The sequence below is a fragment of the Jaculus jaculus genome, chromosome 3 (assembly GCF_020740685.1).
Source record: "Jaculus jaculus isolate mJacJac1 chromosome 3, mJacJac1.mat.Y.cur, whole genome shotgun sequence".
In the NCBI taxonomy this organism is placed as follows: domain Eukaryota; kingdom Metazoa; phylum Chordata; class Mammalia; order Rodentia; family Dipodidae; genus Jaculus; species Jaculus jaculus.
In genome coordinates, this window is record NC_059104.1 from 19,063,426 (window position 1) to 19,088,518 (window position 25,093).

At 38.0% G+C, this 25,093-nt stretch overlaps 2 protein-coding genes across 3 annotated transcripts in view; both read right to left on the reverse strand.

The window, feature by feature from the left end:
* Gpc5 (glypican 5) overlaps positions 1-25,093 on the reverse strand; it is a 1,425,487-nt gene that overhangs the window by 78,958 nt on the left and 1,321,436 nt on the right. The window lies entirely within an intron of this gene.
* LOC101604025 (40S ribosomal protein S18-like) lies at positions 18,770-19,236 on the reverse strand. Its single transcript, XM_045146482.1, has one exon. The coding sequence runs from the start codon at positions 19,226-19,228 to the stop codon at positions 18,770-18,772; it is 459 nt and encodes a 152-aa protein (XP_045002417.1). The 5' UTR covers positions 19,229-19,236.

Consider the following 25,093-nt stretch of genomic DNA (forward strand, 5'->3'; position numbering starts at 1 on the left):
TCTCTCCCTCTCTCTTGCACACACAAGTCACGAGGAAGTGTGTAACTTCGCTGCACAGTGTACTACTTTGTGCTATTATGTTTTCCCTAACCGCAAACTCAGAAGCAATGAAACCAGCTAACTGTGCCTAAGTCTTCTGAAATCATAAGTGAAACACCTCTTTCCTCCTTTTCATTTCTTTTTAAATCTCAGGCATCTTATCATGGCTATGAAAACCTGGTTGACAGAGTATTATGAGTTTTGTAGAGCTGGTTTAAAATACATGGGAGGAAATGTATAGGCTATAATCAAATAAACATGGCATTTATATATGGACTTGAGCATCCACGGATTCTATTGCACACTGTGACATCTTGCACCCCATTGCTAAGGATAAGAAAGAATGACTGGTTCTTTTCTTAATGTGTCTGTTATTTAAAATGTTTCATTCTTTTATGACACTGTGGCCATAAAATTAAAGTGATGGCTAGACTTGGTCATGGTAACTTGATCTATAGACTTGAACTGACTTCTTAACAATATTGACTGTTTCACAGCGTGAGCATGTCAGTTCTCTTTGTTTGTTTAGACCATCTTTATTTTCCTCTCTGAAGCTTTGCAGTGTGCAGTGTACAATACTTTCACAGTTTTTGACAATTTTAATATTTTGATAAAGGCAGCAATTGTTTATATTACACAGAAAAAAAAGTTTTCAGTCAAAATATCCTGCCAGCTTTGTATTGTTCATGTCTCCAGATGCACACCTGTCACTCCGGTAACTGGATTCACTCGATGCTTTCATGTTGAAACACTCCTATAAACAAACCTAACCCAAGTGCTTACATGAAAGTTGTTGGGGAGGAAGGGAATTTGGGCAGGCAGCAGAAGCAATGGGAACGTTAAGGAAACAATGATGACCTAGAGAAGTTCTGTGAATGCTGGGATGTAAAAATAATAAAATTTCATGTAAGAATAATGCTGTTGTTTATAATACGTTACTCATTTTGTATTATGTATATATAATTATAGACAGAACCAAGGGGGAGATTAAAAATGTTTTTGAGGGTTTGACAGTTGGCTCGGCCCTTAAGGTGCTTGCCTATGGAGTCCAATAACCAGGGTTCAATTCCCCAGAACCCATGTAAAGTTAGATATACAAAGTGGCTCAAGTATCAGGAGTTCATTTTCAGTGGCTAGAGCCATTGTGTGTCTGTTCTCTCTGTTTGTCTCTCTTCTCTCTATCACTCTCTGCTTGCAAATAAATAAATAAAATAAAAATATTAAAAAAAACAGGTTTTGGTCCCTCTTCCATGGATTTACAAAAGTATCCATCCATTTTCTTGGTGAATTTCAATCTTTATTACAACAAAATGAAAGGAAGCTTTTTTTTTTTTTTTTTTTTTGGTTTTTCGAGGTAGGGTCTCACTCTGGCTCAGGCTGACCTGGAATTCACTATGTAGTCTCAGGGTGGCCTCGAACTCATGGCGATCCTCCTACCTCTGCCTCCCGAGTGCTGGGATTAAAGGCGTGCGCCACCACGCCTAGCAAGGAAGCTATTTTTTTTTTTTTTTTTATTTATTTGAGAGCGACAGACACAGAGAGAAAGACAGATAGAGGGAGAGAGAGAGAATGGGCGCGCCGGGGCTTCCAGCCTCTGCAAACGAACTCCAGACGCGTGCGCCCCCTTGTGCATCTGGCTAACGTGGGACCTGGGGAACCAAGCCTCGAACCAGGGTCATTAGGCTTCACAGGCAAGCGCTTAACCGCTAAGCCATCTCTCCAGCCCAAGGAAGCTATTTTTAAGAGGTTATTTTTGACACTGTTCAGATGAATTTGAGTTCTGACCATCCAGTCAGACACACAGTCAGAACAACAGCCACACCTGCATGGTAAGGGCCATGGAGAGATTCCTATTCTATGCCACAATAGAAGCTTTGGTAGACCATAACTTTAAGTATATAGCTTTTGGTTTTTTTCTTTTTGTTGTTGTTTGTTTTTGAGGTAGGGTTTCACTGTAGCTCAGGTTGACCTGGAACTTACTATGTATTCTCAGGGTGGCCTCGAACTCATGGTGATCCTCCTACCTCTGCCTCCCGAGTGCTGGGATTAAAGGCATGCGCCATCACACCCAGCTTTAAATAGATAGCTTTTAATTTGATATTACTTTTCCTATATGATAGAAAAACTTTTTTCCAATGATTATTTGATTAAATTCACAAGATTATTTAATACAAGGGAAATCACGAATGAGTTATATTTAGAGGAGCTGTTAAGATGATGAATCTTGACAAAACTTGGAACTACTAAAAAAAGCTGATTTTATGAAGTAAGTAGTGTGTGAAATTGCAAATACTGAATTTAATTTCATGTTATATAGTGCTAAAACATCAAAAGTAATGGGTTTGTTTTTCATTGCATAGGCATACAAAAATAATGTTGCTCTTGACATGAATTCTAAAATTTAGAGAAAATTAAGAAAAATTCCATCTAAAATAATTTATTTATTTATTTATGTGTGCGTTTGTGTGTGTGTGTGTGAGAGAGAGAGGGAGAGAGACAGGGAGAGGGTTTCTTTTCATCAGAAATAGAAAAACTAGATTTCTTTTTGAAAAATTCACATGAGCAAATTGTAACACTCAAAACGTACTATAAAGTTACAATAAACAAATTTCTGACCTAGTGTCATGCACATGTGAGAAATTTGACACATAATTCAACACAAGAATATGGAGAGCCCATATGTAAACCTGTGTGCATGCGTGTGCGTGTGTGTGTGTGTGTGTGTGTGTGTGTGTGTGTGTGTGTTTATGGGGGTGTATGTGTGTGTAACTGATTTTTTGACAAGGATGCCAAATTCATTCAAAGTGGACAGAAACCTCTTCAACAAATGGTAATAAGAAAAAATGAAAAAAACATCGATTTTCATTGCAAAAGAATGGTGCTGGAAGGGCTCGAGAGATGGCTTAGTGATTAAGGCAGTTGCCTGTGAAGCCTAAGGACTTAGGTTTGATTCCTCAGTACCCGTGGTGTATTTGTCTGGAGTTCATTTGCAGTGGTTAGAAGCCCCAGCATGTCCATTCTCTTCATATGCCTTTCTGTCTCTAATATATACATAGATAGATAGATAGATAGATAGATAGATAGATAGATAGATAGATGGGCAGATAGAATGGTGCTGAGTAGGTAAACCATACCACAAACAACAATTAGCTCAAGATGATCAATTCCTTAAACATAAGAACATAAGAGCTAATACTACAAAATACTTTGAAACAAATCTAAGGACCAACCTTCATGACATTGAGCTGGCAATGAACTAAGAGCCACAGCATTATAGGCGTAAATGATGAACAGGAAGTCATTTGGAGCGCATTAAAATTATGAAGCTTTGTGTGTCAAAGAATACCACAATGAAGGTAAAAAGACAATACATGAATGGAGAAAAATATAAATCTAACATCTGATTTTCTTTCTCGGTGCTAGGGGATCACACTCAGGGCCTCATGCATGGCAGACAAGCACTGCTCCACTGAGTCACACTTAAAATGTTAACAATTTATTTTTATTTATTTACTTGAGAGGGAGGGAGAGAAAGAGTGAGCATGAGTATGGACACACAGGGGCTCTTGCCATTGCAAATAGATTCCAGATGCATGCACCACTTTGTTTATTGGGCTTTATATGGGTACTGAAGAATCAAAACCAGGCCATCAGGCTTTTAAGCAAGCACCTTTAAACGCTGAGCTCAAATGGCAGCCATTTTATGCAATATACATTTTAGCACAATTAAAAATCTATTCCCTAGTAGCTCTTTGATAAACATAAATTAGTCAGAATTAAAGTTTACTTTGGGGGATACTTTTTTACACTAAACTAATTTATTTATATAGGTCATCTTTGGTAAAAATTTGTTTAAAGTACAAATACATGAGACTAATTGTTTTCTCATAACTTATTACATAAAAATGATCTTGGATTCTAAATGGGAATGATTAATAAAAGCACTACTTAGTGATTAAGTAGTTGAATTACCATTAGTTCTAAATGTATAAAGGGTTTTAATTAATATGTATGGGAGTTCATCTGAGGGATTTATTTGTATGTTAGAAAAGGGATAGTTACAATGTGGTTCAATGATAAATGGGATCACTTTCATGTTAAGAAAAAAATTCCTTCATTATACAAGTGTTATGGAAGATATTTCTCTACTTGAACATAATATTTAGAGTAAGTTAATCTATTTGATTAATACTAAACTATATTATAGTGACACACACATTTGGGCATGTTTATTTCATAAAATGACAGCCATTTGTTATATATGTACTGGACAACAGTTTTAGAACCTGCACGTTGAATCCTTCATGTACTTGAACTTAAGGTGGAAAATAACTCCCTGGGAAGATTTTTCCATCATCATCATCTTATGCCAAAAATAAAAATGGTACTATAATTGACAGTTACCTCAGCACCCAATTCTTTGCTACAACTTAGGTACCGTGCATTGTTCTAAATAAACTAAATATATCAAACTCTAAGAAATCATTGTGCTATTAAGTGTGTGTTCTCTTTTTATAAACAGAAAATCAAAAGTCTTTCTAAAGAGAAATATTGTTTTCTTACAGCAAATTTTATTAATTGTGCTGGAATTATCATTTAATATATTTATTATATAATAAATAAATAAATATCTATCTATTTATTTATATTATAATATTATATAATATATATAAATATATATTATAATATATAATATAATATATATAATATTATATTATATATTATAATATATTATATATATTATAATATATAATATAATATATAATATATATTATATATATATTTTTTTATTTATTTAAGAGAAAGAGAGAAAGAATTAGTTCATCAGGACTTCTTGGCATATAAATAAATTGCAGGCACATGCTCCACTTTGTGTATCTGGCTTTATGGGCACTGGCACACCTAATCTAGGCCTGCAGGCTTTGCCAGAAAGTGCTTATAACCACTGAGGCAGCCACTTCTCCAGTCCTGCAATAGTATTTTAAATCCTTAGATAATCTATAGATTTAAATATACTCATAAATCTTAATGCAGTGTAGTAAAATGAATTAAAATAATTTATGGGGGCTCTGGCGTGGCTCAGCAGGTAAGATGCTTGCTGTGCAGTCATGACTGGCTGAATTCGACTCCTCGGCACCTACCTAATCTGCTGGGTGTGGATATTCATGTTTGTAACCTCAGTTCCTTGGAGAGAGGAGACTGGAGAATTACCGAAGCCCATGAAAACTGGCAAGTTCTGGGATGTTTCCATCTCAAGGAAAATATGCAGATGAGCAATAAAGAAAGATACCTGACATCTCCTCTGGCTTCTTCATTCACATATACAGGCCATACACATCTGTGCATACGTGTGCACATACCACATATATACCACACTACACACACCACATGTAATACACATACTACCCACACACGCACATCCACATACACACACACACACACACACACACACACACACACACGCAATATAGAGCAAGTTATCACAGATCTAAAATAATAAAAAAAATGGTGAGCCGGGCATGGTGGGGCAGGTCTTTCACCCCAGTTCTAGGGAGACAGAGGCAGGAGGATCACCTCGAGTTTGAGCTGACACTACATAGTGAATTCAGGTCAGCCTGGACTAGAGTGAGACACTACCACAAAAACTCCTCCCCTATAAAAGGTGAGAACATTGTAATAAATTTGTGTATCAAGGTTCTAGGCATGTTTTATTCAATTTTTATTTTAATGTCTTCAGGTGTTTTTCTGAAACAGGGTATGCAGTATTAAACATCTTTCTGAACACTGAGTATGTGGCCAGGTGATAAGTAAGCCCTCGTCCAAATAAACATCCCATGCCACTCCTTCGTAAAAATGTAAAAGATCAATACTTTCAATGCTTTTCATATAGAATATATTTTATGTGCATAACTTTTACATTTAAATAGATTACCTATTCATAAAAAATACTTAAATCTAATCCCTGGCATGTTCATTGAAGAAAAAAAAAAACTAAATCAATTGTCCAGTATTACATATCTAAGTTCTTTTATAAGTTCCTGTTGCAGCACTTTTAACTTGTAGAAAAGCAATTATTGCAATTTTACCATAAGGAAAGTCACTTTTACTGTTTGCAATTTTCCTCCTGGTTTTCACTGGGATAGAAGCCCAGAGATCAAAACCGTTCACTAATGCTGGGTTCTCCACAGACAGAGCTCCCAGTCATCCTCCTGCGGCATCTCTGTGCCAGAAGAAACAAACGCCGGCTGCTTTCCTGCAGCCAACACTGAATTTTAACAGAGAGGCAACATGATGCAAAGCCAGCCAACGCCCGAAGAAGAACGCAAGGAATCTTGCTTCACACGGAGAGCACACAGCCAGGCAGTTGCGACTTGAAAGCTGATTCTAATCTTGACTTTGATAATCGGTCTCAGGTTTCAAAGCATCACTGAAAAATACTCATTCTTTCCCATAAACTGATATCATGTGCAAGTCACATGTATGGCTACCAATGACAACATACGCTATTGCTTTTTTAAAAAAAATTATTTATTTATTTATTTGAGAGTGACAAACACAGAGAGAAAGACAGAGGGGGAGAGAGAGAGAATGGGCGCGCCAGGGCTTCCAGCCTCTGCAAACGAACTCCAGACGCGTGCGCCCCCTTGTGCATCTGGCTAAAGTGGGACCTGGGGAACTGAGCCTCGAACCGGGGTCCTTAGGCTTCACAGGCAAACGCTTAACCGCTAAGCCATCTCTCCAGCCCCGCTATTGCTTTTTAAGGCAACTATTTCCCTTTGTTTTTTTGTTTTTTTTCTTTATGCATATAATGTCTGTGGTGTTCGACTTTAGTTTTGTACATAGGAATTAAGTGAATGAGCTTGAAGAAGGGACCACAAAGTTAAGTAATTGTGGTTTTAGTTATTGACATAAAATAGAATGCTGGGATCTTTTTTGGCTGCATGCTAAATTTCAATATGATACTCAGCACTTTTTGTATATTTTTTTTTATTTTCACTTTTCACAATCTCTGCAGTTATTACATCTAGTAAACAGGTAAGGAGACAGAGGCTAAAAATTTAGGTTGTTTCATTCCTCATAATGATCCTGATTCAAACCCAGGTGTGTGTTATTCTAAAGGCTGTCTTGTCCATTTTGCTCATCTATCTCTTGGGACATTTTATAACCCCAAATCACTAAAAGATCTTTCAACACTAAATATCAAATGAAAAGAAACTTTTGTTTTACCCTAAAAAATCCTACTGGTTGCTTCTTATGAGAAATACATGTTTTATTGTCTACAAATATCAGCACATAGTTGCAAAGGTTCCCTGTGGGATTAAAGAAAATGAATGGGCTCAACCCTAGTTTATTTTCTACTTATGATTACCTATTTATTCTATCATTCACTTTACAAGTTTACTTCCTGTATAAAATTCAGTGTTGGTATTCTCATTCAGAAGAGGCATCAAGCTGTCCTAGACGCATATTGATTTCATTACACTGGACAAAGTGAATCATTCTTTGGGCATTGGAGGGATGGCAAGTATGATACCTCAGATGAAGTGAAGCTCATGTTTTAGTTTGGGCCATATAACTCCCACCATCCACTTTCAAGTTTGAAGCATGTATGCATTTTAGCCTTTTAAAATATGAAATTAGAGAATCTCCACTTTCTTCAGATGAAAGTAAGTGAGCACGATCAAAAGCATGGAACATAAAACCTGTGAGAGAAAGGTGAAAGTAGAGGGATAGGTAAAAGTACACAAGAGAAAGCTGTGATTGCAAGACCTTAGCTGATAGGTCATTACTTCAAGGAGACTAAGGAAAAAAGCCTTCCTCACTAACGTGCGCACAGAGCAGAAGATGAGCGCACAGAGCAGAAGATGATACAGGAAAGAGGAACCTCTGGATTGTAGGAGGGATTAGCCTCTGAAGGGATTTTAAGGGATTTTCAACACGGAGATTTAAAAGATGCAGTGTTTTTTTTCATTGGAATATTAACTCAAATATGGAGTTAATGATTGTGGAGTGGTTGAAGTTTATCAGATCATTGAAATAGTAAGTAAAACACTCCGAAAAGTACTGGTTGAAAAAATATATATTTACCTTGTTTTACATATGCATGCACGTGTTTATGTACGTATGTGTTAGGCAGTACTAGAGACTGAAGTTTGTGTTTGGGACCAGTGTTGTTCCACTGAGCTATCTATACACCTTGAGTTAATATTCAACTTGAAAAAGGTTAACATGGAATATAGGGTTTTGACACATTAAGATATGCTTATCGCTTACTTTATAATGAGCAGACTTGGAATGTACTTAGAAACATGGACACTCAGGTCAAGTGATCCTATATAATAATGCTGCTATTGTTTCATACAAACACAAAAGGATATTTGATATACAAAGGACTTTACTAGGAGCCTAACCTGACACATCATCTTCATAGAGTCTGAAATTGAAAAAAAAATAAAAACCACAAAAACAACTAAACATGATGTTTCAGAGTCATCTATGTGGTTTGGTTACTTGAGGCAGGAACATGGATCTGGTTATGCATAGTTATGGAAAGGGCACCCTGGCTGGCAGTACATTATTGATTTGGTTTTCTATTTAGCATTGTGTTGATTAAACACTTAAACTGATGCATTTTGAAGTATTTTCCTTTCTGAGGATGACTTTTGTTCTAGCTCTAAAGTATATATTTTTATTTGCTTAACAGATATTAATCTATTGAGGAAAGTGTTTTTTTTTTCTTTTAAATAAAAATGTTCCAGTGAAGTGAAGCCAACAAATGACAGAATTTGTATTTCTATTTTCCAAAGGTGCTTAGAACTTAAGGAAATATGTTCAAAATTTAAACTATTCAAGCCCTTATTCCAGGAACTTCTTTAGTTATGTTAATCATAAGCCTTAGGTTTCAAATATCCCAGTTTCATGTGTCAAGTGAATATGAGAGTATTTTAAACTGACTTCATTTAATGAAATTTCACATACTTTACAGTGGTCATTTGTAATAGTTAATGAAGGCAAATATATCGAAAGCCCTCATGTTAAGTCAGTGTGTGTATACACACACACACACACACACACACACACACACACACAGACTGTTACTTTGTTACTTAAAAATCTAGTTTGGGGCTGGAGAGATGGCTTAGCGATTAAGCGCTTTCCTGTGAAGCCTGAGGACCCCGGTTCAAAGCTGAATTCCCCAGGACCCAGGTTAGCCAGATGCCCAAGGGGGCATATGCGTCTGGAGTTCATTTGCAGTGGATGGAGGTCCTGGCGCGCCCCTTCTCTCTCTCTCTCTCACATGTGTGTGTGCACTGTCTCTCAAATAAATAAATAGAAATAGACAAAAAAAAAAAAAATCTAGTTTTGGCCAGTTGTGGTGGCACATGCCTTTAATCCCAGCACTTGGGAGGCAGAGGTAGGAGGATAGCTGTGCATTCAAGGCCACCCTGAGACTACATAGTGAGGTCCAGGTCAGCCTGAACTAGAGTGAGATCCTACCTCGAAAAACCAAACCAAAACAACAACAACAACAAAAAACTAGTTTTGTTTTATGTTCATTCTTTCCAGATCTAGATGCCAAAAATAATTAGGGAGGCATTTTCAAAGTTTTAAAATGGGATTATATTCATATTCATAAATTTTGACACTGAAAAGATATCCAGGTTGGAAAGTAATGGCATAGGGAAGTTAGAAATAGTTAAAAAGAGTACTGATATTATTGTTTTGGTGACTTGATCCCCTTTTAAAAGAACCCAAGTCAAACCTCTCTGGAGAGCACTGTAAGGACAGGGAGGACACAGTTAGACCTCACTCTCCCTTTGACTATTTCTGAATCCTGAAGAGCTCATTCAGCTGTTCATGACTTCCTTTTTCTGTAAACTCAAGGAAGCCGAATTTTAGGTATTCACAGGGACCTGTTCAACAAACATAGCCCTGCATTATTCTTCTGCTATACCCATCTCTTTAATGAGCCACCATGTGTCTGTATCCATAAAGTGAGAGCAATATCTTTAAAATTGTACTTGTTCCAGTTTCATAGGGTTGATAATTACTGAAATGTAGAGTTCAGAATGTCGTAAAAATTTCTTTGACTAGGTGTTAATACTAAGCAAGTGGGCATAGCTCATGATCTATGAATTAATGTGATTTCTTTTTTACCTTAAGTTCTGTTTAGTGTCAGGTTCTGAATTAAGATGTGACTGAAGAAGGGTCCAGGTTTGGTTCTTATTTGTGTGACAGGAAGAAAGACAGACTAATAAAATATCCATCAAGAAAATAATGTTACTCTGGTTTATCTTTGTTTGTTTGTTGTTTCTCAGAAAAAAAAATGCTTATGCAAATTCCTCAGTTAGTACTGATGATTGAAATGCCGGTCATTCTCCAGAGCACTTACTTTTGTGGGGAAGCTGTTTATGCCAGAAGTGCAAGAGCTTTGACCATTTTACAAAAATACTTGGATTAAGGTTATTGGAATTGAGATTTTACCTTACTCGAAAGGAAAATGAAACTGTGGTTATTATATTGAAGAGGTCAAGATTTCAAAATCCAGGAGTATGACTGTGTCTCTGGAACTTTAAATGATGTTCAGGAAAGGGATAGGGAAGAATGAACATATTATCACAGGAAAATTCTTGTTGATTTTGTTTTCTTTTTGGAGGAAGGCTCTCACTCTAGACCAGGAAGACCTTGAACTCACTCTATAGCTCAAGCGTCCCTCAAATTCAGTGATCCTCCTACCTCAGCCCTGCCCCAACCCCAAGTGCTATGAATACAGATGTGATCTACCACACCAGCTGATCACAGTATTCCTAAATTCCAGAAACATTATTTACTGATTAAAAAACTTGAACCATCTAGCCCCTGAATTTTTATTCCTTGTCTCTTTTCCACCATGACAGCATAAATGATTAGGATACATGATTAACTCAGCTGAAATGACAAAGAAAATGTAGAGAAAGGAAACTATCAATAAATATTCCAAAAGCAGTGTTTGGAGGGTGGGGTAAATTTTTTAACTGGAAAAACTACATGGAAGTAGTAACAAACAGCCAAACCAAGACAGTTGGAAAGTACTCGGCAATAAGATGGAAAACATAATCTCAACAATACTCCCAACTGAAAGAATTTCCACTGAATGTCTTACCCCAAACAGCTAACTGTGTTGTTTCTCAGGTGGGTTGTTATAGGTTTGCAATGCCTGTGATTTTAACTTCATCTATGAGGTATTTGTGGATCCAATCTTATGTTATAATGCAAGTTTTTTGATACACTTGCTCACTTTAAGACATAAAATAATATTAATGTGTGTTCTTTTGGGAATGTTTAATATGAGATATTTTAAAACTTATTCTTTTTTGAATTTTTATTTATTTATTTGAGAGTGACAGAGAGAGAGAGAGAGAGAGAGAGAGAAAGAGTCACACAGAGAAAGAGAAAGACAATGGGCATGCCAGGGCTTCCAGCCACTGCAAATGAATTCCAGATGTGTGTGCCCCCTTGTGCATCTGGCTAACATGGGTCCTGGGGAATTGAGCCTTGAACCGGTGTCCTTAGGCTTCATAGGCAAGCGCTTAACCTCTAAGCCATCTCCCCAGCCCTAATATGAGACATTTTAAATGGTAAATTTTCTGAATAGCTGACAATTAGGATTATACAATAGAGTCCTATAATATTTCCCTCCTTTAGCAAAGAGAAGCAGGAAAAGTTACATGAGTGATCTGTATATCACTAACAAAATAATAAGCTTTGACTATAACATTTCTCTAAGTACACAAATAGATTGTTAAAGATAAAGAAAGCAGTAGCCGTCTTTGAAAAAATTTTCAATTTCCAATGATTTTCATGCAACCTTTTTTTTGTGGGAGACAAAGCAAAATAAGGTGGGAAATGCGTATAGAGCATTTTTAAGTACTGGGTTTCACTTAGAACAGTAGTAGTTAAAATCATAGTCAGTTTTAGGGGGATTTCTTATAGAATTGTATGGTCACAAATTAACACGACCTCGTCTTTATATTCTTTTTTTGAGACAGCCTCTCATGATCTCAGGCTGGCCTTACATGTGCCCTGTAGGAGATGTCTTTGAACTTCCCATCCTTCTTTCACCAGCTGGAATATATGTATATATTTTTCAGGCAAGCCAACAGACAGGGCTTATTTTTTTTTTTATTTGAGAGAGAGAAAGGGAGGGAGAGAGAGAGAGAGAATTGGCACATCAGAGCATCCTGCCACTATAATTGAATTCCAGACGCATGTGCCCCCTAGTATGCATGTGCGACCTTGGGCTTTTGCATCACCTTTGTGTGTCTAGCTCATGTAGGATCTTGAGCGTCAAACATGAGTCCTGAGCATCTCAGGCAAGAGCCTTAACTGCTAAGCCATCTCTCCAGCCCCACCTGCTGGAATCTTAAGGCTGCACCATCATAAGAATTATATATATATATATATATATATATATATATATATATATATATATATATATATTAGCATTTTGGATTGCTTAGTGTTATTTTTTAGTATACTGTCTAATAATAAACTAGAAATTTTAAATGTCATGAAAAGAAAAATTGGCATAGCCTAATTTGAAAGGGATGTTTCAGTCACAGGGGTTCACAGATATAGCAAGTAATTTGCCTTTCAGCTTGAGCATAGCAGTTAATATTTAAATTAAAAACAAATATGAAAATTCCACCAAAATCTGAGATAACATACATAAATTAAAGCCTTGAAATTTTTGTACCCTAAGAGATGTATTTTCTTGAATTACAATATGTCTTATCACATACAATCAACTGCAAATTTTCTGTGTCTAAATATTCTAAAATTTCAGTATGAGGAAGATTTAATTTTACAGCAAGGAGAGGAAAAAAAAATATACATGATTCAACAGTTAATTCAAACTTGAAACACAAAAAGAATTACAATGTACCTGTCTGCATTGATTTAGTACAAATTATGCCAGGAGGGTCAAAGCACTTGCCTTGCTCACCATCGTTTCTCCCCCTCAAATACTGAGCATATTCCTTATTGTGGCGTGTTACTGTGGCTAATGTTAGAATTTGATTAGGCAATGGAACAGTATGATTCAGCCTCATGATATGCAAGGTGTCATGGGGTAGGCTTTTTCAAAAACTGTTGTGCCTATGTTCCTAGCATGTTGGTTAATGTAGAGTGGGTAACATTTGGAAATGCAAAGATAGGAAAATGAGTGGAGATAAGAAATCAATGCCCTGGAAGAAGAGATGACTCATCAGTTAAGGCATTTGCCAGTGAAGCCTAAGAACCCAGTTTTTATTCCCCAGTACCCACATAAGGCAGATGCACATAGTGGCACATGTAGCTTCAGTGTGTTTGTAGTGTCCAGAGGGCTTGGCCTGTCCATTTTCTCTCTCTTTCTCTCTCTCTTTCTATTTGCTTCTTCTTCTCACTCAAATAACTGAATTAAATATTAAAAATAGAAATTTATGCTCCAAAAGTGCTGCATAAAAAGGCAGAGAGGGAGCTCCCTCTGGGTTCCCTGTGTGGATGGTGTGCGGGCATGCACGACAGTGTGGAGTGAGGAGGCCAGATTGAAGTTCCCTCGCCCCTCCCAGTCCTCTGGTCAGCTTAGGTACAATTGTGCCTTGCATGGAGAGGCCTTGTCACTCTGTGAGCTATGGAATGAGGCCTTTTTCTCTGGGATCCTGACTGGCCACGGGGTACCAACATCCCTGTTTGCCTGAGCTAGAGGGTGCATGGGCCAAAGGACAAAAACCTGCTTTCTCCTCAATAAATTAAACTATCTCTCAATTAGGTAGACAACAATGCAAAAAAAGCCAACGAAAGTCAGAAAACAGAGATTTCCACCAAGGATGCCTACTTATACAATAGAAGCCTCCAATGAAACCATACAGAAATCAATAGGAATTCATTCCCAAAATGAAAATACAACAAGCAATGAGACCCTGATTAAAAAAAAAAATGCTGAACTGGAAGCAGACCATCAAAAAACCAACAGTTGTATCAATGAAATTGAACAGAATCATCTCCTCGAGTGTTCAGTTTTTAACAATAGGCTTAACTTGTTTAAAGAAAGCATTAGAACACTCCAAAGAGCTATGAATAAATTGAAGGTGAGTCAAGAAATAAAAGATCATAGCAACCAGTTGGTTAAGCTTCATTAAGACTTGATCAAATACAAGAGTGAATACCAGGAAGCAACCAGAAAGCCAGAACTTGAATTGAAGTCATACCTCAGAAAAGAATTGGAGAACAGGCTTATTTTTGGATATGGTTCTGACTTTATCCCAGCTCTAACTATGGGTTCCATTCCACTGAGCAGATAAGTTAGCCAAATCAAGAGCATACACAGAGACATTTCCTCCTACCCAAAACTGATGGTTAGCCCCACAATGCACGACCCATATACACCAACAATGACAGCCCCTGTGGAAGGGGAAGGACAGGGAGGAGGCTAACAATAGTAGCAGCTTGACTGTATTCACTGAGTCAAAATTAATTGAAAAAAGAGAGATGGACATGATGCAAAATAACAACAGAAAATAAAAATCAAGTAGACGTTATGAAACCTCTAGAACCCATTACCAACAGAGTTACTCATGCGGAAGACAGAACCTCTGACATGGAAGAAAAGACAGAAGAAATTCATTGGGAGGCCAAAAACTTTGAGAAGATCAAAACATCAAGTCAACAGAATATGAGTGAAGTGTGGGATATCCTAAGATGAACAAGCATCTTGGTCATGGGTATACCATAAGGAGAGGAAATCCAGGCCAGAGGTATAGAGAACATATTCAATAAAATTATTGAAGAAAATTTTCTGAATCTCTGAAACGAGAGGCCCAAACAGATAAAAGAAGCCCACAAAACACCAAACAGACAGGAACAAAGAACAAACTCTCCAAGACACATCATAATTTAAACTCATAATAACAAAATGAGAGATAGATAGATAGATAGATAGAGAGAGAGAGAGTTCAAAGCAGCAAGAGAGAAACAAATCACAACATGCAAAGGCAATCCCATCAGAATTACTTCTTAATGGAAACACTGGAAGCCAGAAAAGCCTGAAAAAGAACACTTAAAAGTCTAAAAAATTATGGCTTCCAACCCAAGCTCCTTTACCCAGCAAAAGCATTCCTCATAATAGATGATGAAAGAAAAACTTTCCATGAAAAAGTCAACTCTATGATTATATGAACACAAAGCCAAACCTATGGAGAATATTTGAGGGAATACTCCACACAGAACAGTCAAATGACAATAACCAAAATAGACCAGGCTCAAAATAAAACAAAGCAAAGCAAAGCACAAAACCCCTTAAAACACCTCATCATGGCAGGGATTAATTCAAAACTCACAGTAATACCCTTAGATATTAGTGGTCTTAACTCTCCCATGCAAAGACACAGGTTTTCAGAGTGGATCCAAAAACTGGACCCTTCTATGTTTTGTCTTCAAGAAACCCACCTCACCACTAAAGATAGACACCATCTCAGGGTGAAAGTGTGGAAAATGATATTCCAAGCAAATGAAAATAAAAAACAAGTAGGTGTTGCTATATTGATATCTGATAAAATAGACTTCAAACCACAAGTAATCAAAAAGGACAAAGAAGGCCACTTCTTACTCATCAATAGAATGATCCAATATGAGCACATCACAATCATAAATATGTATGCACCAAACACAGGTGCACTACAGTTTATAAAACAAAATCTACTCAATAATAAACAGAAATAATCACCAACTCCATCATAGCTGGAGACTTCCATACTCCACTATCATCAATAGACAGATTATCCAAGCAGCAAATCAACAAGGAAATAATAAAGCTCAACCATATAGTAGATCAACTAGACCTAACAGATATCTACAGAACTTTCCACCCCAACTCTACAGAATACATATTCTTCTCAGAAATCCACAGAAGTAATGTCCTGCATCATGTCAGACCACAATGATTTAAAGCTAGAAATTAACACCAAGAGACACCTCAAGAACTCCAATATCTCCTGGAGACTAAGCAACACTCTTTTAAACAATGAATGGGTTGTGGAAGAAACCAAAAAATAAATTGTAAAATTCCTAGAATCGAATGATAGTGAAAACACAACCTACCAAAACTTATAGTGAAGGCAGTCCTAAGGGGAAAATTTATAGCCCTAAATGCCTTCATTACAAAGACAAAGCGATCCCAAATTAATAAGCTGAGTGTCCACCTCAAGGCACTGGATAAACAAGACAATTCCAAGCCAAAGAGCTCCAGAGATAAAGAAATAATCAAGATTAGAGCAGAAATTAGTGTATTGTAAACTAAGAAAACAAATTTAAAAATTGATGAAATGAAGGGCCGGGACTTAGAACAAATGAACAGCTTGAAAAATAGCTGGCCAATTTGTTCAAGAAAAAAATAAAAAAAAAGAGAGAGAGAGAGAGATTAAGTCTCACATTAACCAAATCAGAAATGGAAATTGAGAGAACACAACAGACATCAAAGAAATTGAATAATCTGGAAGAAATGGATAAATTCGTTGATACTTACCACCTACCAAAACTAAACTTAGAACAGATTAATCTCCTAAACAGACCTATGACATCCATAGATATTGAAAAGGTAAGCAAAAACCTCCCAGAAAGAAAAATCGAGGACCGGATGGCTTCTTAGCTGAATTCTATCAAAGCAAAGAAGGCAAATTTCTGTCAGAGTACTTGATGAGCCAACAAAGGTTAGTGGTAAGACCCTACTGCCAAAGACACCATATGCTGTTGGTGTGGAACATGGTTGGGACCTGGAAGAGTGTCAGTCCACAGAGAGTTAGCTCATCTAGTGTCAGAAGGTGCTACATGAGCAACTGGACCATTACCTGTCCAAGCAATTTGTGGTCTAAGCTATTCAGCAGCATACAGCCTGACATGATGCTCACACATTTGCAATAGTGGTACACAGCCATGGTAGGTAACCAACTCCTCTTGCTTTGGCTAACTTGGAATGTTGAATAACTATGGAATGGAACCCATAGCTGGATCTGGGAAACAAGTCAGAACCATATCCAAAAAATGAGCCTGCTCTCCATTATCAAGCTTCCACCAATCATGGGCTATAAGAAGGCCTACACCTATTAAATTCTCTCTAAAATAATAATGGTTATCCTATTTATCTGGTACTGACTTCACTCTCCACTGGAGCATTTGCTTCTACTTTTCAGATAGATGCAGATCCTGAGAAGAGAATTAGCCCATCACACCTCACCAGGGCCCCAGCTGAAACCAAGAGTAATTGGGGAAATGAACAAGAGTTCTGCTTTCTTGTTGAATCTGATACCAGCACAATGGTGAAGGAGATAGACACAGAGAATGCTCAATGCCTACCAAACCAGATATCCAGAGACACAGAGGATCCCAAGACCTCATCACTAAAGTAGACCTAAAATGAAGCCACTATGGCTCAGGGAAGCCTGCTGAAGAGGGGACAGAATATTGTTATAACCACATGTTGGGACATCATGCACAGAGCTATTGCCTCCTACCCATAACTGATGGCTAATCCCAAATGCACAACTCACATTCCCCAACAAGGAGGGTCCCTGCAGAGGGAGGCAGACAGGGGAAACACTAATGATAGTACCAACATGGCTGTATGCATACTGTGTACATAACTAATAAAAAATAAAACACTAAACTAGTATAAAACAAAGAACTGAAATCAACTTTCCTTGAACATTTTTGCATAATCAGGAACCAGCGAATCCTCCCTGACTCCTTTTATGAATCTAGCATCACCCAAATGCCAAAACCAGGCAGAGTACAAGAAGAAAAGAAAACTGTAGGCCTATATCTATAATGAATTTAGGTTCAAAGATCCTGAACAAAATCCTTGCAAACAAAATTCATTAACACATCAAAAGTATTATCCATCTTGATAAGTAGGCTTCATCCCAGGGATACAGGAATGGTTTAATATATGGAAATTGGTCAACATAATGGCCCACATAAGTAAATTGAACTACAAGAACCACGTGATCATCTCAATTGATGCAAAGAAGGCCTTTGGCAAAATGATACACCATTTCATTATCAAAACTCTGAAAGAGTAAACATGGAGGGTTTATATCTCAACACAATGAGGGCTATGTACAAAGCTCTTAATGCCCAAAATAATACTTAATGGGAAAAGACTCAAGGAGTTCCCACTGAGATAGGGATCAAGACGGGGATGCCCCTCCTCACCACTGTTCTTCAACATAGTACTAGCAGTACTAGCCCTAGCAATAAGACAGGAGTAAGAAATAAAAGGGCTTCAAATTGGAAAGGAAGAAGTCAAATTAGCTCTATTTGTAGATGACATGATTCTACATATAAGTAACCTGAAAGTCTCCAACTCAAAACTTCTAAAGGTGATAAATTCCTTCAGCAAAGTGGAAGGCTACAAAACCCATGTGAAAAATCAGTAGCTTTTCTATACGCAAAGGACAAATATGGAGAAAGAAATCAGTGAGGCTGCCCCATTTTCAATAGCATCAGAAAAACTAAATATCTTGGAACAACACTAACCAAGGATATTAAAGACCTATATAATAAAAACATAAAAACACTCAAGAAAGAAATAAAGGGGGACTTGAGAGGATAGAAAGACATCCAATGATCCTGGCTAGGTAGAATTAATAAAATATCAATTAAAATTCTTATTGTTTTTAGGTATAGAAATATTTATTAACGGAAAAGGCCTACAGACTCATTTCTTCTTGGACACACCCACAGTGTGGCCCTGGCGGTCAGTGATCTTGGTGTGCTGGCCTCGGACACGAAGGCCCCAGAAGTGGCACCGCCCTTGGTGGGCCCGAATCTTCTTCAGCCGCTCCAGATCTTCCCAGAGCTTGTTGTCCAGACCATTGGCCAGAACCTGGCTATGCTTCCCATCCTTCACATCCTTCTGTCTATTCAAGAACCAGTCTGGGATCTTGTATTGGCGTGGATTCTGCATAATGGTGATCACATGTTCCACCTCATCTTCGGTGAGTTCTCCAGCCCTCTTGGTGAGGTCAATGTCTGCTTTCCTCAACACCACATGAGCATACCTTCGTCCCATGCCCTTAATGGCAGTGATGGCAAAGGCTGTTTTCCGCAGCCCATCGATGTTCATGTTGAATACTCGCAGAATGTGCTGGAACTTCTCAGGGATCACTAGACACATGGCGGTGGCACCAGCGGTGGTGTGTAGGCCTCCAGTGGAAGAGCAAAATTATTTTTAAAAAAGTTCAAAAAAAATATTGTTAAAATGAAAATTCTACCAAAAGCAATATACAAAATTAATGCAAGGGCTGGAGAGGTGGCTTAGTGGTGAAGCGCTTGCCTGTGAAGCCTAAGGAGCCCGGTTCGAGGCTCAATTCCCCAGGTCCCACGTTAGCCAGATGCACAAGGGGGCGCATGCGTCCGGAGTTTGTTTGCAGAGGCTGGAAGCCCTGGGGCACCCATTCTCTCTCTCTCCCTCTATCTGTCTTTCTCTTTGTGTCTGTCGCTCTCAAATAAATAAATAAATAAAATTTAAAAAATTAATGTAATACCAATAAAAATACCAGCATCACTTTTCACAGAGATTGAAAAACTGATCTTAAAATTTGTGTAGAATGGCAGAAGGACTTGGACATCCAAACATACCCTCAGCAACAAACAAACCAACCAACCAACCAACCAACCAACCTCTGGTGGTATCACCATACCTAATCTAAAGCTATATTACAAAGCCATAGTAACAAAAATAGCATGGTACTAGAATAAAAACAGAAACATAGACCAATGGAATAGAATTGAAGACCCAGACCTTAGGTCAAGTAACTACAGCTGCTTGATCTTTGTCAAAGACGCCAATAATGTTGACTTGAGAAAAGGTAGCATCTTCAACAAATGGTGTTGGACAAGTTGGATGCCCACATGAGGAAAAATTAAATTAGATCCACTCATTTCACCATATAAAATAATCAATTCAAAATGGATTAAAGACCTCAATATGAGGTCTGAAACTTCAACTACTGGAAGAAAAAGGAGGAGGCACTCTCCATGATATAGGACTGGGACAAGACTTCCTGAACAAAACCCCAGGAGCCCAGGAAATTAAACAAGCACTCAACCAATGGGATCTCATGAAGCTGAAAATCTTTTGTATATACAAACACATCATAAGCAGAACCAACAGATTACCCACTGAAGGGGAGAAAATCTTTGCCATACATACCACTGACAGAAACCTAAAATCTAGAATCTACAAAGAACACAAAAAACTGAACGATAAAAAATCAAACAACCCACTTCAAATGTGGAACAGAGAACTGAATAGAGAGTTTGCAGAGAAAGAATTACATTATAAATGGCAAAGACACACTTAAGAAAATGTTCAAGATCCCTAACTATTAGGAAAAGGCAAATTATAACAACTATGAGATTCTACCTTACCCCTGTAAGGATAGAAGACACTGAAAAATCAAATGAAAACAAATGTTGGCAAGGATATGGAGGAGTAGGAACACTCATTCACTGTTGGTAGGAATGTAAGCTGGTACAACCACTATAGAAATCAATATGGAGACTACTGAAAAGGACGACTATGGGGTTACCAACAGACTCTGTTATTTCCTTACCCTAAAAGTCCCACATCCCAGTTCTGAGATATTTGCTCAACCATGTTTATAGCTGCTTAATTCATAATAGCTAAGAACTGGAATCAACCCAGGTGCCCATCATGGGATGAATGGACAACCAAGTTGCAGTATATATACACAATGGACAACCAAGTTGTAGTATATATACACAATGGAATTCTACTCATCAGTAAGAAAAAAAATGATAGAATGAAATTTTGCAGGAAAATGGATGAAGTTAGTTCAGATCATTCTAATCAAACTCACAAAATCACAGAAAGACAACAGTCACTTGGTCTCATTCATTTGTGGTTCCTAATATGGATCAGCCCACGTTCCTTACCAAGCTGTGGTACCTGAATTACATCTGAAGGCTTGGGCAATAGGGCGGGTAGGGCTTGGGACAAGGGGAAGGGTGTGGCAGAGAGCACAAAAATGAACCCAAATTGAACTGGTACCACAGAATCCTATATCCCAGAAGTTAGACTAAAAGGTGGGACCCTCAAGAGGACCTTAGGTGAAGCACCTGAATTGAAGATTCCTGGAGAGGGTGAGATGAAGCCTAAGCTTAAATTTCTCTTGATTCTCTGTCTTTTTCTTTTTTCTTTTCCCTTGGTGCTAGCCTTTAATTTCATGCACTAGGATATGGTTTATATCCACAATGAGCTGCTGTTCAGAGAGACCTACTAGAGCTACCAAAACAAACAAGACATATTTTTGTCAGAGCACTTGGCTACTAACTAGAGGTTAATGAAAGACCTTATTGCTGAAGACACCTATGCTGTTGGCAAAGACCAAGGAGAGACCTGGTTGGAATCTGGAATAGAGCCAGTCCCCAGACAATTAGCCCATCTAGTGTTGCAACGTGCTACATGACCTACTGGGGGAAAATGGCCAACATCTGTCTGAGCAACTCAAAGTCTTAAGTGGCCCAGAAGCAAACGACCTGGCATGTTGCTCACACAAGTGCAATAGTAGCACACAGCCATTGCGGGCAAACAACTGCTCTTGGATTGGCTGCTCAGTGTAAAGGAAACCATATCTGGAACTGGGAAACAAATCAGAATCATATCCAGATAATGGTTCTGCTTTCTATTATAAAGCTCCATCTAACCTTGGGCTATAAGAGGGTCTACACCCTTTACATTTTCTCTAAGTTAATAATAGTTTTCCCACTTAACTGGTGTTGACTTCACTCTCCATTGGAGAATCTGCTTCTCTTCTTCAGCCATGAGTTGGACATGAGGAGATAAACAACATAGTACACTCCACCCAGGCCCCAGCTGAAACCACTGAGGTATTGGCAAAATGAGTTACAGTGTTGCTTTCTTAGTGAATCTGATATCAGCACAAGGGTGAAGGAGGTAGACACAGAGGACACTCAACACCTATCAAACCGCAGGTCCAGAGGCTCTTAAGTGCCCATCACTGAAGTAGACTTAAAATGCACCCAACATGGCTCAGGGAATTCTGCAGAAGAGCGGGTGGAAATATTGGTAGAGCCACAAGTTGGGACATTTTGCACAGAGGCGTTGTCTCTCCCCCATAACTTACTGACTGCTGCCCCCATAATGCATGACCCACAATCCCCATGGGGCTGACCTGCATCCCCAATGAGGAAGGCCCCTTCAGAAAAGGGGCAGGGAGGAGGGGAAGAAAGGTACCAACATGTGTTGTTTACGTACTAAATATGTCCAGAGCTAATAAAAATAAGATTTAAAAAAGGCATAGAGGGAAACAGTTTGCTTAATATGCATTGCATTTGATAGTCTGCTATGTTCTGTCATCCATCATCATATTAATTTATTTGGGGGGGGCATGCGTGTATGTGTAGCATGTGTGATGTGGTCTGTGTGGTGTGTGCAGCTGGAGTGTTTGTTTCATTTGTGCTGTTGGCCATGTCTCGTGGGCCTCAGTATACAAGTCAGAGTTGGGCATCCTCCCCTGTTGCCTTTCCATGATGTGTCTTTGAGATGAAGTCTCTAAACTCGGAGCTATTGTTTTTGATTAGTCAGAATGGCTGACCAGGAAAATCCAGAAATTCTCCTATCACCACCCCACAAGGTTTGGCTTACAAACACGCTCAGATTTTTATGTGGGCCACTGGACCTAACCCAGGCCATCTCAGGCTCTCATGCTTGTGTGACAGGCACTTGACTTCTGAGCCATCTTCCCAGTCTAACATCTAATGCCTAGCACGTGGTGAAATTGAGGATAGGCTTGAAAGTATTTTCATGCAATGAAAGGTTTTGTTTTCATTTTCTCTTCAAAAATAGAAGAGTGGAGGGCAGAAAGTTTAAAGAGTACACATGAAAATATTTAGCATATGGCAAAATATAATTTCAGGTGAAATTTGTCTTATCCCCAAACCTATATAAACTTTTTATTAAGGGAGGTAAATTATTTTTAGAAATAATACATACAAAACACAGATTTAAAAACATTATGATAGAATTATTGAACTGAAGGTGCCCCTAAGTACCTGGATATTGAATCCATATATTTTGAAATGAGTTATGAAAAGATTAGTAAAGATTTGGACAAAAGAGTGAGTTTGGACAAAAAGTCCCTATGAGAATGGGTAATACTCGCTAAAGCCATAGGTTGTTATAGGAAAACACTGTAGACAGTATGAGATGGGATGAGTGAGGAAGTACCCAAAACAAGGCTTTGGTTTCCCAGCATAACTAGATGGCAAGACTGGACTGTATCGAAGAGACACCACATGTGTCAGTGACAGATACTCAGAAATCAAGCTGGTGGAGTTGTCAGCCTCCTCTCTGCTGGCTACCAGTCATAATGCAGGAAAGTGCTGTGCAGGATGCCAGATAGAGAAGTCTTTAACAGTTTTACCCAATGGTAGATTTACTCTGCATGCTGCACAACTGACCAGCCATGCAAGATGTATCCAGTGGTGCAATTGTGGCATAACTGTTATGAGGGTAAGAAACTGCTTCTTCTTCTTCTTTTTGAAGTAAGGTTTTGCTTTAGCCCAGGCTGACCTTGATTTCACTATGTAGTCTCAGGCCAGGTTCAAATTCACAGTGATATCCTCCTTCCTTTCCTTCTTGATGGCTGGGATTAAAAGTGTGCACCATTCTCTTTTGATTAGATGTAAGGCTTACTACAAAGGAGGGGATTCCTGCTTGGTACTGAAAACCCAGTCAACAGCCTATGGCAGGAAATGTCATTGAGACTACGAGGAAGCTACTACTGTTTTACTAATTGAATATTGTGTCCTGAAACTGCCCTCTAAATATTTATACTATTCTTATGCCCATAGAGTAAAGCTGCTGCTTTGTGCAGAGGATGCTGGATCCTGGGGGGACTCAAACTCATCAAAGTGCAGAGAATGAATGCTGAGTGCAAAATGCGATGTCTGCATCACACCCTCCAAGGACCCAGGAACATTTTTGTACAGGGAGTAGAAAGAACGTCATAATCATAGGATGGGGTGGATTGTTTTGGGACACTGTTCTCTGGACAAGAAGTGGCCACTATGTCCATGACCTCACCAACTGCCACTCTCACAGGACTTGCACAATATTTAGCCAGCAATATTTTAACATGAATGATGGAAGATAGAAAAAAAAAGACATAAACACGGAAGGGCATATTGAAAAGAAATAGTTCAGTAGACAGTGGTGGGTGGGGAGGAGAAGGTAACGGTAGGAGATTATGATCAAAGCACATTATGTTCATGTACAGAAACTTTCAAATGCTTAAAAATATAGTAACAGAATCGTGTTTCGTGCTCCTTCTTTATATGCAAGGTGGTACTTCATTTTTGAGTCATATGATTATTCATTTTAAAACAGGTTTCACAGTTAATGAGTAAATTAATATTCATTGCTATTATTAGCTTTGGCATTTTTATAGTCTAATCGGAAGCTAATAAAGAAAAGCTGTATGAAAGTTCCATGCAGTAATCTTTCATTTTAAAATATAAGGAAAGGAGGCCTTTCTACCTTATGAACTTTGAAGGGTTATATCTAATTGTGATTTTTACCAAGCATTTATTGATAATACTGATGTCGGAATCATGTTCTATGTTTTTACGGCTCTTATGATCCTCTATAGTTTAATGATTTGATAAGTAAATCAAAGTATGTGAAATCGGCAGATGAAATGTAGATGTATTTAAAAAAAAAACAAATGCAATTTAATACCCGCTGGAAATTAGAGCTGAGTTTGCTATTCAATGCGAAAAATATTAAAGAAATCTTAACATATTTATAAAGATAATAATATAATAAGTTACTATTACATCCAATAGTTATTGTAAGAAAATTATTAAGAAGGAAAAAAGAAACATTTTAAATGAGAACAAAGAACACACACTGTTGTTTTCCTTGCTTTGAATAAAGTTGTGTTACAGTGGTTGTAATCAAAGTTAATAGATAGGTGGTCATTTGCTCTAGTAC